The sequence below is a fragment of the Cuculus canorus genome, chromosome 2 (genome assembly GCF_017976375.1).
Source record: "Cuculus canorus isolate bCucCan1 chromosome 2, bCucCan1.pri, whole genome shotgun sequence".
NCBI classification, from domain to species: domain Eukaryota; kingdom Metazoa; phylum Chordata; class Aves; order Cuculiformes; family Cuculidae; genus Cuculus; species Cuculus canorus.
In genome coordinates this window covers 108,509,463-108,523,115 of record NC_071402.1, presented here as the reverse complement: position 1 = coordinate 108,523,115, position 13,653 = coordinate 108,509,463, and the positions used below count along the sequence as shown (strand labels likewise).

At 39.1% G+C, this 13,653-nt stretch overlaps 1 protein-coding gene across 1 annotated transcript in view; it reads left to right on the top strand.

Annotated features, from left to right (window-relative positions):
• Positions 1-13,653, top strand: part of LOC128851158 (golgin subfamily A member 4-like) — a 94,625-nt gene that overhangs the window by 27,372 nt on the left and 53,600 nt on the right. Inside the window, exons 3-7 of the mRNA XM_054057886.1 lie at positions 8,120-8,176; positions 9,358-9,514; positions 10,088-10,208; positions 11,652-11,839; positions 12,821-12,904. Of these exons, the coding sequence (XP_053913861.1) occupies positions 8,157-8,176; positions 9,358-9,514; positions 10,088-10,208; positions 11,652-11,839; positions 12,821-12,904 (570 nt within the window). The 5' untranslated portion in view covers positions 8,120-8,156. The remainder of the gene's footprint in view (positions 1-8,119; positions 8,177-9,357; positions 9,515-10,087; positions 10,209-11,651; positions 11,840-12,820; positions 12,905-13,653) is intronic.

Below are 13,653 nucleotides of genomic sequence, written 5' to 3'. Positions count from 1 at the left end.
GTGTTTCAGTGTGCAGGCTTTGCTAGAGTGGGTTTTTTTTGGATTTTGATTTTTGGGTTTTTTTTTTTTGTTCTTTTTGGTGGTTGTTTTCTTATTTTTCAAAATTCCAAAGCAGCCTCAGCTTAAGAAACAAATACCAGCTTTTATGTTTCGTTCATGGAATGCCAAGCAAGTTGTTTTTCTTGCCCCCTTTCTTCTTCAGCTTCTGTTTTAGTGGAGCTGTGAGTGTCCAGGGGCAGTGTTACAGAGAATCTCATATCTCTTTTTGTGTCTAAGGAAGAAATCTGTCTAGTTATGTGTTCTTTTCTCGCAAGGAGCAAAATATGACTACACTGTGAGGTAAAAGCATATATTGATACTTCTGTAGAATGTTCTTCAGACAACTGTATCGGATGTTTTCTGTGTTGGTCTCGGTGTCATTTGAAACATCCCTGGATGATTATAGCATACTTACTTCTTAGTGCTTCCAGTCTTTCCTGGGGAAGAATAGTGTTTGGTTTACAAACTGTTACTACATTGATCTTGGACAGAATTTGAGATGAAATACATCAGTCATATTTGGTATAGTTCTTACAAGTTCAGCATTTTCTTTCTCTTCTATGATATGCTTATTTACAAGTCAGTTCCACCTGCAGAAGGTAATACAGCTAGTTTGGAGCCATCAACTAATAACCAACATTTGATAGCTTGCTGTGCATGACCTGCCTGAAATGTCACTCACAGCCTCATGAGTGTTATGGAAATGATGGCAGAGCACAATCTGTATAGCTCTTCTTAGAGCCAAAGATAAACTAGCCAAAGTACTTTTCGGTCTCACTTCAGTGCTCCGTAATGACTGTGTTTTTAAATGAAATGAAATGTTCTTTTAGTGTGGGCTACTAATAAAGCAGGACAAGTAAGGATGAAATAATATTTTTTCAGTGTCTTTGTTAATGCTGCATCTCTCTGTATTCGTATACTTAATTTGAAGGTCTTCTAAATGGAGGTTGCCATGCAGAGATGGTAGTGGTTCAGATACATCTATACCTTTTCCCTAAAGCCTGTATTTTACAACTCCTGATGCATCCACCAGGATGTTTAGATTGGGGATGAAAAACACTGTGATTTTCTTTTGATACAGTGACTACTGTCCTGCCTCAGTACTGTTGTCTTGTGCCCTTCTGTATTTGTAGGGTCGACTCCTTCTTTTAGTGCTTGCCTTTACTCAGTCAGGAGTAGGGTGAAGTTGAGATGAGTTCATGACATTCTTGCATCAAAGTTCTGACTAACGTTCATGAAACTCGCCAGTATTTTTCATTGCGTTCTATTGTTTGTTTAAACTGTTAGTTATGATATAGACCCTGGAGTTGTAAGTCAGCAAACTCAATCAGTACTGCATCAATTTATATTCATAAGCTTTTTCTTTCTTTTTCTCAAAACCATAGTGGTTAGTAATGTGGATTGGCCTATTTTAGGCTGTGGATAGGTTGGTTCTTCTGGTCTTGGTAAAAAGGAGTTACATACCCTCCCTATTGCCCTCCTACCAGGTAGTTTGAGTGAATTTTTAAAATAAACTCCTTCCATTGCTTAAAGCTCTTTGCTATCTCACCTGTAACTTTTGGGTTTTGTAATTACCTTTTTGTGGTAATTAGACTACTGTCTAAGCCTCCTCTTATAACTTGGCTGGGCTGACGTGGTCATGGACTTTAGGGGATGTTTGAAAATATTGATGGATGCTGAACGTACTGACAGTCCAAAATTCTGTTTTGTTTTTTGGTTTTGTTTTTTGTTGTTTTTTTTAAAAATTTTCTGGTGAAGAGTAAAAACCTCTTAGGAGAGGACATAGGAATTCTTTTTAATGCAGGTGGCTTGGTGTGCTATTTACTAGAACTAGGATTAAGCAAATGAACACTATGGTGAAAGGTTGCAACTTAGTGTTTGTGAAGCAGACATTACCATACTATTAGTATGAAGAGATAATTTGAACCATCTGTGAGTGCTTAAGTTCTTGATGGTCATATTTTTAAAAGTGATTTGACTAAGCTGAAGATAATTTACGTTATGTGTTGAAAACGTTCACAGTCTTTTGGTTAATAATATTTGCCATAATTCATTTACAAGTCCTTTGCAAACTGCATTTCAGCATCTTAATGGCTCTCCTCTAAACTTGAAAAGTAAATCTTATCTTAAAGATTTCCTCATTTGATTGGTGGTTGAGAATTTGCATGCTTCTAACTCAGGATGCCATCAGGTTTGTTTGCAGTACTGCCGCTGCTACTATATGCCGTTTCTTTTGCTGGCACATAGCCTTTAAAGGGGCAGACGTACAATATGCAAAGCATGGCCATGTCTATGAGCTTCTACAGTCACCACCACTTAACTAGGATTTTCTGGAATCATCAACTCTTGTCGGCTTCCTTATTTTTGTTTTGCCTAGAAAGAGGATGAGGGAAGAAGATACTTATGGTGGGTCTTATACACTTGAATAAATACACAGCAGGAGCTTTGGCACAGCTCACTCTTAGGACTTATGCTTCTAACAGGCTGAGACAAGGGAACTGGTGACCAATGTGACCAGACTCAGCATGTGGTTGCAGTTGCAGTGGATGCACTGGGCACGTGTGCCCAGGCTGACACAGAGAGATTAGGATCAGGAGAAATGGGACGATCTCTTTTGTTCATGTTTGACTCCATGTAAGCACTGCTCTGCAGTAACTATAACATCCCTCTGTTATCAGTGCTGTTTCCAGCACAGATCCAAAATGTAGCCCCATACTGGCTACTGGGAAGACAACTCTACCCCAGCCAAAACCAGGACAAAGGCAATAAAAGCATAGAATTGAGGTTTTAATTTTGCTCTGTTTTTACAGGTTTCTTAATCTAGGTCTCAGTTAGTTAGATTTTTCAGTCATTATTTGGGATTTTTGAACATAGAAATACATTGGAGAAATGACAGTGACTCAGTAACAATATTGAGAGGCTGTTGTGTATGGGTGTCACTGAACATTACGCACTTAAAGCGTTTTCTACAAGGGTTTGGTGGACACAAATTGCAAGTCATGTAGCAGTCCAGATCTTACACGTGCAAGAAAAAGCATTTCCTGTGTTGATTCACTCAGCAGATAGCACATTTTGGAAATCTCAGGCTGTAAGTTGAACCTTGTGTAAGTAAAATCGTGAAAGGAATATTTTTTTTAAAATCTGTTAGGGTGTCCTAAAGCATTAGATTGCATTAAATGGCACGTATATATCCGGTTTGAATTTGAGTTCCAGAGTCTCTTTGTCTTCATGGCTTGAGTCCCTAGCAATTTACATCTCCTCTGCAATACTGCCTTGATAAAACAGTCCATACAGCTTGTGGTGTTTTTACAAAATAGTAGTGCACTAGTAGTTGGAAAAATTTGGTAAGGATTTTTTTCTTTAATATAGTTCGAATTCTAGTGTATGGGAGCACTAGAAGATAAATAGTCAAAAGCATGCAATTTATATTGTTTATAACTGAAATACCGATAGAATTTTTGTAATAATGAGTATTTCCACACATAACTGAGAGCAAACAAGGCTCAGTGGTGACTGCAGATGAGTCATCCGTGGAAGTTTAAAACCAATTGCAATAGGAGCACTTGAAACATTGCCTTTATCTTTGACTAAACTATAATCTTTTCATTGTGTGTTTCTTTACTTCTAAATGACCAAAACTGTGTTTTGGCTGTTCTGAAACGATCTAATGCATATTTTCTGGTTATATCCTGCCTTTACCAGTATACGTTGTCTCATAAACTGCTCTATTGTTTTATGATGTCTTTAATAGTGTGGAAAAAAATGGGTAAAATGGTGAGAGATTCTTTTCCTTATTACTTGATTTCTTTTGTTTTCCTGCTTTTTGCATTGAATGACAGCTGCTAGCCGGGATGATAGCAGAACCTGCTTTTCTCTCTGAGTAAACTATCTTTGCTTTGGATCCCACCAAACAAGCTAAGCCACAAAGTGATGGTGTGGTGAGTCCCCTCACCCCTCTTAGTGATGTTTTTAGCAGAGGGAGGAGAGTGCTGACTAGAAGGCAAATCTAGTGTTGCTTTTGGCTTGTTCTCACAAAGGCATCTATCTTAACTACCTTGTTGCTAACCCTGCACTAAATTTCATGCAGGTGTAGTACCTGATCGCGCCTGGCTGGTGTGCTGTATGATGTGAATGTATGGTAACATAAAAAAATTAACAGGCTTTTTGTTATACAGGTAACCATACTCTACACAACCTTTAAATAATCGTCGCACAAGTTTGTACGTGTGTTGCTTAGAATTCATTAATGCCTTGGAAAGTCTTCCTCTTCATTTTTATGCTTGTCTGTATGTTTTTCATACAGATAAATGGGTATGGTAAACATTGAGATTGTTCTTGTCTAAAACCTAGTTGCTTTTTGCTGCGTACAGTGAAAGCCTCACAATGTCATTTACTACTTATGGTAGCAGGAAATAATTATCTCGCACAGACACTGAAATTGAGCTCCTTCTAGTAGGTAGCCTGATAGCTATTATTGTTAGGAAAAATCGTCTTTTTTAATAATTAGGTTTTATTTTAAGCGTGTATTTTTTTGCCTGGAAATGTTGTTTCCATGATGTGGTAGTGGAGAGGCTCAGTGAGAAGAGAACAAGGAGCGTAGAAAAAGAAGCAAAGGATAGGAAGGAAAGTAGCCTTCTGCTTTCTAACGTATGCCCATACAAAGCTGTATTCTGCTTGTTGACGCAGGACTGGGGTGGCATCTTTCACATGCTTCAGAGGCACAGCATTTCTGAGTGCATAGTGATTTAGAACACATACAGTCCCAGCTCATCCTCATACTTCATGATTACTTTGCTTTTCTGGTATAGAAAGTGGGATTTTGCTGCTCTGCAGCGGCTATAACAGGATAAATGTTACAAAATCAATTGTGTAATTTGGAGTACCTAGGTAAGCTGAAGATGCAGGAGAGGGAAAAAGCATTGGCACAGATGAACAGACCAGTGTTTTGACTGTGTGTATATAAGTGATGCGATCCTGGAGGGTGGGCATCATAGCAAAATGTCAGTAGTTTTGGGTGGGTTGGCATAGTTGAAGTTAGTATAAACACTTTACTAACTAAGCTGCATGGGTTTTGTTGCATGAAGAAACAATTCAAATATTCTTAGGTGGAGAGAACTGTTTAAGAAAAATTTAAGTAAAATGAGGGAAGAAGGTGTATACTACACTCTCCTTCCTTCCTCTAGTGACACCAAGCATCACTGGAAAACCCTAATATACTCTGCTTAAAACTGAGTTCTGGTTTGTAAGTCTTAGTAACAGAAATTTGAATACAGATGGAGTTATGTTTTATAGGTTAGTGGAGGGAAGAGTTGTCCTGGTCTCAAGAAAACCTGACATAGCTGCTCATTTTAAGGCTTTCGAAGTACCAGCCAGTGCTCTGTGATTCTTATTTTGCTGAAACACCTCTTAAGGCTTATGAAAGGCTGTGGCTTTTTAGCTCTTCAAAGCCTCTTGAATCTATATTTATATATAGCGGCTTCTATTCATGCTTTCCTTTCACTGTGTGGATACCAGACTATAACGCTTTGCCCTAGAGCACAGTGACTTAGAATGCAGGAGCTGGATTCCTGTGGTGGTCCAGTTTTTGTATAGATTACCAGTGTATCCATTTTATGGTTTGTGCCAGTAGAAAATGTAATCCCGAATACACATTGTACTTCTGTTTACACACATGGAATACAAAGATGTCAGCAGGGCAAAGAGGAAAATTTTAAAATGACATTAGTTTTAGTTTTAAAAAGCTATTTTTAAGGATTGATGCCGTGAAAAGCCAGACTCGGTGATCAAAGCCAATTTGATTATTAAGTAAGGTATTCTTCAGTGTGAGGCCAGGCATGCAGGGGATCGCTCCACCTAATGTGCGTGCAACATCCAGTACCACTCACAAAGGCCATATACAGTCAAGGCATATATATTCATCACTTTTCCTGGATCAGGTGTGTCTATTATAATCAGTTCCTGGAATTTATTTACATAAGTTTCCTCCCTTTCACACATGCGCTCTGCCCTCTGGGGGTATTCTTCAGAGGTCTCTGGATGAAGACCATAGGTCTTCCTCACAGTAGAACTTTTCAACTCTCCTTGCACGTGCCCTTAGACTCACTGGGCACCTCTTCAAGGCTGCATCTGGTCCTAGCTGGTGGTTCTTTCTTATCGTTGCACTGATCCTTGTTATCTGGCTTAATTAGGTACAGTCACGTTCTTTCTCATTCTTTCTACCTGCAGCCTTGTTAAAATCCCTTATTTAAGCATAAGTATCTGGGCACAGGCTAGCTAAAAGTTCTTATTCAAGCTAATCCTGTATTTTAGTTCTAAAATCACGAAAACTATACATAATATTCAAATATATAAGTTAGCAACTTATAGCAAATAATTTCTTCCCTCGGGATCTTTCCAGAAAAGAACAGCATCTTTGTTTTTGATATTCTTAAACACCTCATTAGGTTTAATAAATCTACTTAATCTTGTGTATTTAAAATTAAAAAAGTCTTAAATAGTCTCAAACTGTTCTTATCAATTGGATGTACAAACCCTCCATTGTTTCCTTAGATTCCTTTTAAGGGGATCAGAAGATATGATTTTTGAAAGAAGTGTTTGTACTTCGTCTGTAATTCTTGGTAAAGTATTTGTCTTCCTGTTATAAGTCTGGTACTCGCACGGTAGATGCGCTATAAATTATAAAGCAGACAATAAATTTTTATTTCAGTTACCCTCAGTACTAAGTTTCCAGTTAAGAAATGCGAAACAACAGGGAATGGAGCTGAGAATACAATGTAGGACTGCCTTAGCTTAAAAAGCAGTAAGAGATCACAAGGAATAAATCTCCCGCAATAGGATAGCGCTTTGAAGCAGAATTTTGATTGCGCCAGGTGAACGGCAACTTCCAGATCCAAAGAGACTTCTTGTATGGGTGGTTACTGCTCATTTCGCATTGCCTGAATCTGAAAGGGTGACTGCACATTTCTCAGCCTTCCTTAACTGTCTGGATTTCTCTTTCGTCTGTGGTATTTTTGTTCTTCCTCAAGCTTGCTCCACATCAAATCTTTCTGAAGCCCTTTATGCTGAAGCATTCCTCTTCTGCATTTATGTTGATGTGTGCCTTGGTGCGTATCCAACCAGAGAAGAAATTGTGGATGTAGTAATGTAGTAGATTCGTGGATGATGATGATGATGATTTTAAAGCTTAGATACAACTATCAGGATAAATCTTGATTAGAAATTAAAAGTTACATTGCTTTTATCTGAATTCCTCATACTTTGTTAAATATGTTACAGTGCTTTGCTTCTCTTGGAAAAAAAAATCATGTCCAAGATGGTTTCTAGCATGTTTTTCTACTTCAGTTTAACCTGGTTTAAACACCACGAAACCATCTGGATTTGTACAGGTTAGAAAACACCTGAACACAGGACATTGGAAAAGCAAGATATACAGACTAGGAACAGGAACATCTAAACTCTGTGCTAAAACTACTGCTTTTTGTTTTGTTGGTTGTGGGTTTTTTGTTTTTTGGAGTGTGTGTGTGTTTGGGAGAACAAAGGAACGTGTGCATGAAGTTTGGCACAGGATGTTCTTTCTGAAAGTCTTTTTTTTTTTTTTTTTCCCTGTGCTCCTTTGGAGACTTGAACAGCCTTTTACCATGCTTTTTGCGGGTAGCTTCCCCCACCCTCAGTGTACTTTAACCGGGGAAGATTGTGTGATTCCACTGTTACTCATGTTGGCTGTAAACAACACTGGTCATCAATTAGACTTTTCCGTCTATCATTTTGTGTTGTTGCTGTTTCTTTGATTTGTGCTTAAGTGTTACATAAATAATCAGTGTCTAATTTAAGTGTTGATGCCAGCATTTGCTGATGTCTCGTACTAACCTATGCACACATAACACTTCGTAGCTCTGTATATTGCAGCAATGCGTTTTGAATTTAACAAACTAGCTTGTTTGCATGAAGACATCTTAATGAGCACTCAAAAGAAAATACTAAAACCACAGAGGAGAGAGATAGCACAGATGCCGTTTGTAGGAATTGGTGAATTACAGTCCTTGTATTCTACTCCTTCTAAAAGTTTATTTTCCTCCTATAGACCATAACTCAACAAGTGCTTCCAGGATCCCGAGGAAATGGACCGGCATCCTCACAGGTACGACAACCCCTGTTTTCTCCTTTGCTGCTGTGTTGTCTTTGTGTTATATTCTTGCCGTATTGTTTGGTCTAGCAGTAGATATCCTTGCGCAATTTGTTCCTCTTGTGGTATTGATGTTGGGCAAATACTAGTAATAAGTGCTTTTTAATAGAAGGTGGGAATAACTAGCAATAAAACAGAAATAGCTTAAATTTTTAAAAAATACTCTTGATCTCAGTTATATTTACATTGTTTGTATGGATTTGTAGTACAGTTTCATTTCACTCCTGAGGTCAGGGAGGTTTTGTTATGGCTATTGTCTCCTTAGGTTACAGTGAAAGGAAAAGGAAAAGCTCTAATATATTTGGTATTGAGAGTAAAGAAGTTGGGATTAATTAAAAGGCGTCCAAATGATTGGTCAGAGCAAATTAAAAGGGCAAGTTCACAGAAGCCATATTATCAAAGCCTTGTGAAGCAGAATGTGAAGCTGAAGCCTTTTTGCTGCCCCAAGAGCCAGTGCAGCATCAGGTTTGCAGTTGGGCATGTGATGACCTCTGTCCATGCTCATAACGTTGCTCGGGAGCTGGGTACCAGCCGGCACAAAGCCACAGGCTTTCTCTGTGGCTGCGCTCCTGGTTTTGAGGTGTGTGCTGTGCTGAGCAGCAGTGCTGGTGTGGAGGTTGCAGGAGCCATCAGACCCTGCGAGGTCCCACCTTTTCCTGAAGGCAGGGTAGCTCCAGGCAGCCGGGCATCTCGCTCACAGGTGGGAGCCCTCCCTTGGGGGCGAGGGACAGTGACTGAGCGTCTGGGCGTGCTTGTACCCAAGGCTCATGCTCACCTGCACGGGTCTGTCCCTGTGCCTGCAGCCGGGCAGCCAGTTGTTTCAAAGGAGGTCGCTGGCAAATTGTGGGGTGCTCTTCTTCAGCGATGTGGGATACAGTCCAGATAAGGAGGCGATGAACGGTGTATGCTCTGGGTAGCATTTTGGTTCAGATCCGTGCTGCGTCTGCACCAGCAGCTGCGAACAGTTAAGTTCCTTTGCATTCTCTGGCCTTCTCATTTGACACATGTTTGAGCAATAAAAAAGCCAGTTTTCTGCTCTTCAATATGGCTTTTGTCCCATTGGAATGCTAGCATGTTGAATGGTCATAAGATAAATTTATATTTCTTCTTTTTCTGTTGACTTAATCTGTTTTCAGGAAGAAAGAATCCGTGATTATTTTGCATCAAATCAAGACTCTTGCTGTTTTAATGCTGGTATTACAATGGGATATTCTTACTGTGTTGTGTGGAATGTTGTTTAGTAAAAGAAATACCCAGTTAATGGTTGGATTCTGGGGTCACAACTGCATAGAGGTATTTTTAATATTATTTCATAATAATATGAAATTTTTTTTCACATTTCAGTTTTTTTTACCAGACAGATGCTATTTAAACCTGCTCTTCCAACGTCTTCTTTGTGTTTTTTTAAATGATGTATTTCCCATAATGTATATCCATGTGTTATAATAGTTACTGTGGTGTTGTGAAGCTTCTTGAGAATTTCTGATTATCTAGAAATTAAGTGCATCTTTGTGCTAGAGGACAGCTTGTAAAATTTCACTAGTGTGAAATGCGATTGATTGATCTGCACTTAAATACATTTGCAGTGTCTTTCTTATTAAGAATAACATTAGAAGATGTTTGAGCTAAAATTGCTTTGGCAAAATGTGTGTTTTTCTCACATGGTCTTTGTTTCTGCACTCAATGGTGTTTTTGTTAACTGGAAACATAATTCTGGTTTTAGAAACTAAAAATGCTCAGACACCTTTTTTTCCTTTCTTCATTTGCTGATATAAATTGCATTTAACTCTCTAGTTTTGAAGACAGAAATGTGATCCTTTTAGAATCCTTGGGGTTTTTTTTAACAAAAAAACCCATTTTGTTTAGGTGTCCTTGCTGAAACAGAGGTTCCAAGATGGTCAGGCAGACACTGAAACGCCTGATCTCAATACCTGTTTGGAAGAAGAAAATCCAAGTCCAGTCCATGCTGTGGAACCTGGAAGCAGCGGTGAGTATTGTGGCTTTTTCAAGAGATCTTGAGTTTTAGGGAAGAAAAGCTCAAGTTACTTAGGAAGGAAGAAAAACTGCTGTTACTTACAGTGGCATAACAATGCCTAGGGCTGAGCATGTCAGAGTGAGGATGTATTTTCTAGCAGGAGACATTTGTTTTGGACACGCTGTGATTGATAGCTAGAGGACAGCATAGCCCTTCTAAGATGCTAACTTTTTGTAAGAATTCAAATCCAATATGGTCTTGCCTTTGTCAGTAACGATGATAGGACTGTAATTGCTTTTGCTGGTAGGGGTTGTTGCTATCCCCACTTAATATGATGAAGAGATTCTTTCCCCCGCAAGCAAGGACTTGTCCCTGGTGTTTAGAGAGGAGACCAGTTGCCAGTGTATCTATTTTTTTTTTCTGCTTTTTTTTTTCCCCTGAGAAAGGAGGGGGGAACAAGTAAAAGCAGAGATCAGTTTTTCTATTGATGCTATTAAATAAGCTAAGTGTTCATCACATCAGGAGGTTATTTGAGTTATGGGACTCTCAACATTGTTTATATTTGATTACTGAGCAAGGGACACTATAATGCTGATACATAGTGAAAGTGTCATTCATGTGTATCCTTCCTAAAAGGTAGGGCTCACACAGAGGTGAACATGGATCTTGAAATGATCTTTTTTTTTTTCAGCATCTGCCATGATTTTTGTACGTTAGGATGATATGAAGGGTTAGATCAGAGATTTTCTTCTCCAGCATCACATCTTTTGCAGTACTTAGGAAATAACTTAAGTATGTAGTCCCTAAAGAATGTTGCCTGTGCTGGAGTCTGCTCCTGGACTATAGTGTGGAAGACTTAGAGTCATGAACTGGCCCCCTGGATTTGTTCGATCCTATTTTCATGCCAAGTACTCTTAAAGCCTCCAGAGCTTGAGAGCAGAACGCACAGTAAAATATTACGCAATGTGCTATTTATACTGAGGGGAGAACAGCTGGGAAAGACGCGAAGCGTGGCCTTTACACTGCTGAATGTAGTATTGCCCACCTGACTGCTTTAGAATTCATGTCATACCCAGCCCTGAGAAAGCAGGAGTCTGTGTGCTTGGCACTTCAGAGATGTGATTTGCTTTGCTTGGCATTTTTTTTCCTGCTTGTGAATATTCTGCTAGTAGCAGCAGGCAGGTTTATAAATCGTGACTTTTTAAGTGCATAGAAAGCCCTAACTGAATAATAGTTTGCTTCTAAAGCTTTTATAGTAACTGTTTGCTGTGTATACCATGTGTTTACAATTCTGGGTACGTGTAGTAGGTTTCTGGCACATTCAGTAGTCACCAGGAAGTTTTGCAGACATCTCACGACTGACAGGTCTCTCAAGAAGGTTGTGAAGTGTGAATGATGAATGCAGATCAGTGTTTTAGAAACTGCATAGGATAATGTTGGTGTGTTGTGTTTTAGAGGTTACTGAAGATTCTGTTATGACACTGGATGCTCTTAATCGGAGAGTGAACCCCCAAAGAAGCTCGCTGCGTTATTACAAGGAGATGATGCGGTCATGTAAGGAGCACTGTGCCCAGTTACCGAGTGAGAAGGAGGCGCTTCAGGAACAGCTTGAAGAGAGGCTTCAGGAGCTGGAGAAAATCAAAGTATGAAAAATCGTCTTAACTTTATGGGTAGCTACTAAAAATACTGTAAGAACTCCAGCATTACAAAGAATTGTTAATAGGACTGACCATTAAACAAACTGTCGCTGTACTTTTATGGAGCTAACAGTGCAAACCCTAGCTGGAATGAACACACAGAACAATTATTCAAAAAGCTGTAAAGAAGGGTATGAAACTTTACTGTTTCCAAAATAAGGTAGCTATGGGAAGTTGGGATGAGAAAAAGACTGTCATAGCACAGAAGACGGGAGGTAAAATGAGAAAAGTGCAGAAATGTTAAACCTTCAAGACAGCGGAGGAGGCATCAGTCATGTAAATGAACAGAAAACGCAGAAAGGCATGACAGTGGAGAGACCACGATATAGTGAAGATAACATAAGTGCAGTCCCAAAGCTAAAGTAGTATTTTCCTTTTAAGGCCATTAATGCCTAGCGTGGTATAAAAGTAAGGTGGCTGATGGAAATGGAAACATGAAAATATAATAAGTATAGCTGTACTCAACTTCAGCTCTGGAGATCAGATTCTTTTTTCCACCTAGCACTAGCTGAGTCTGAAGGAGCTTTGAAAGACTCGAGTAGCACCTTTTCCAGAACAAGGCAGGTGATGAGAAATTATGTTGCATTGCTGGGATCCTCTTGTAAGCAGAGATGCAGATGATAGATCTGGTGACTTAGGCACGTTACTTGCCCACTTTGCTGTAGCAGCTCTGACATTCATGAGAGATCTGTGGAGACTCTTAACAAAGCCTTAAGGTGTCTGAATTATTATGGAAGCTACGAGGCAGCCTAGCACTGGGAGATGCAAAAGTAAACTAAAGCTGCCTGCTCTCACTTCCATAGGTTCTATTCTGTGCACTTCCCCTGAGGGATATTGCAGGGTAAGAGCCAAACCTAAGCTGTTTGTCAGAAGGTCTTTTCTTACAGATGGCAGGGTTTTACACTTGTGTTTGGGGTCTTGTTTTAGGACCTTCATATGGCTGAGAAGAGTGAACTGATGACACAGCTGCGTGATGCAAAGAATTCAACTGAGCAGCTAGTACAGGACAAGGTAAAGAAAAATATTCTATGAATTGTGTAGTTTTTGAAGAATATTGTTTAAAACTCAAAATATCTGTCTTCTTGGCTTTAGAAGCTGTTGTTAGTCATGTGACGTGGTTTAGTTTGTTTTAATGAGCAAATAACTTAAGCTAGCTGAGAATTTTATAGTATAGATATTTTAGGGTGTTTGCCTGTGACATTATACTTAATACTGCAAGATGATGTTATTCAGGATGGAGCAGTTGTGCTGAATACCCTCCTCAATGCTAGCTGGAAAAAACCCAGCACCACAACAAAACAACCAAAAAAATCCCACCCCAAACACTAATAAGGAGGAGGTAAAATGTAAATTGATTGAAAAATGATCAACAAAGGAAAAGTAACCGAGTCACTATATTTTCTTAGGCATATGAAGAGTTTCTCGGTTCTTTATTCCTTAAAGTTTTTTTTGTATCACAGTCTTGGTACTTGGAGCAACTCCTGGTGGTGTAAAAGGTGACGTGTTCCTAAGAAGAAGCATTCAAACTACAATGCTTTTAGTTTTTGTTTGTTTACAGAATGCATGTTTCAAAGAAAAGTATCTGTACCATGAGGAGGAAGTTTTCTGATGATCCCTTACAGCAGCAATTCCATGAGAGGTAGAATTAGGCTAGATCAGTAGCTATATTTAATCTCCAACATAGTAGTGTAGACTCCTGATACCTCTCATCCTACGCTTTGCTGCTTTAGTTTAATAAGAAAAAGTGAACGTTTCTCTCA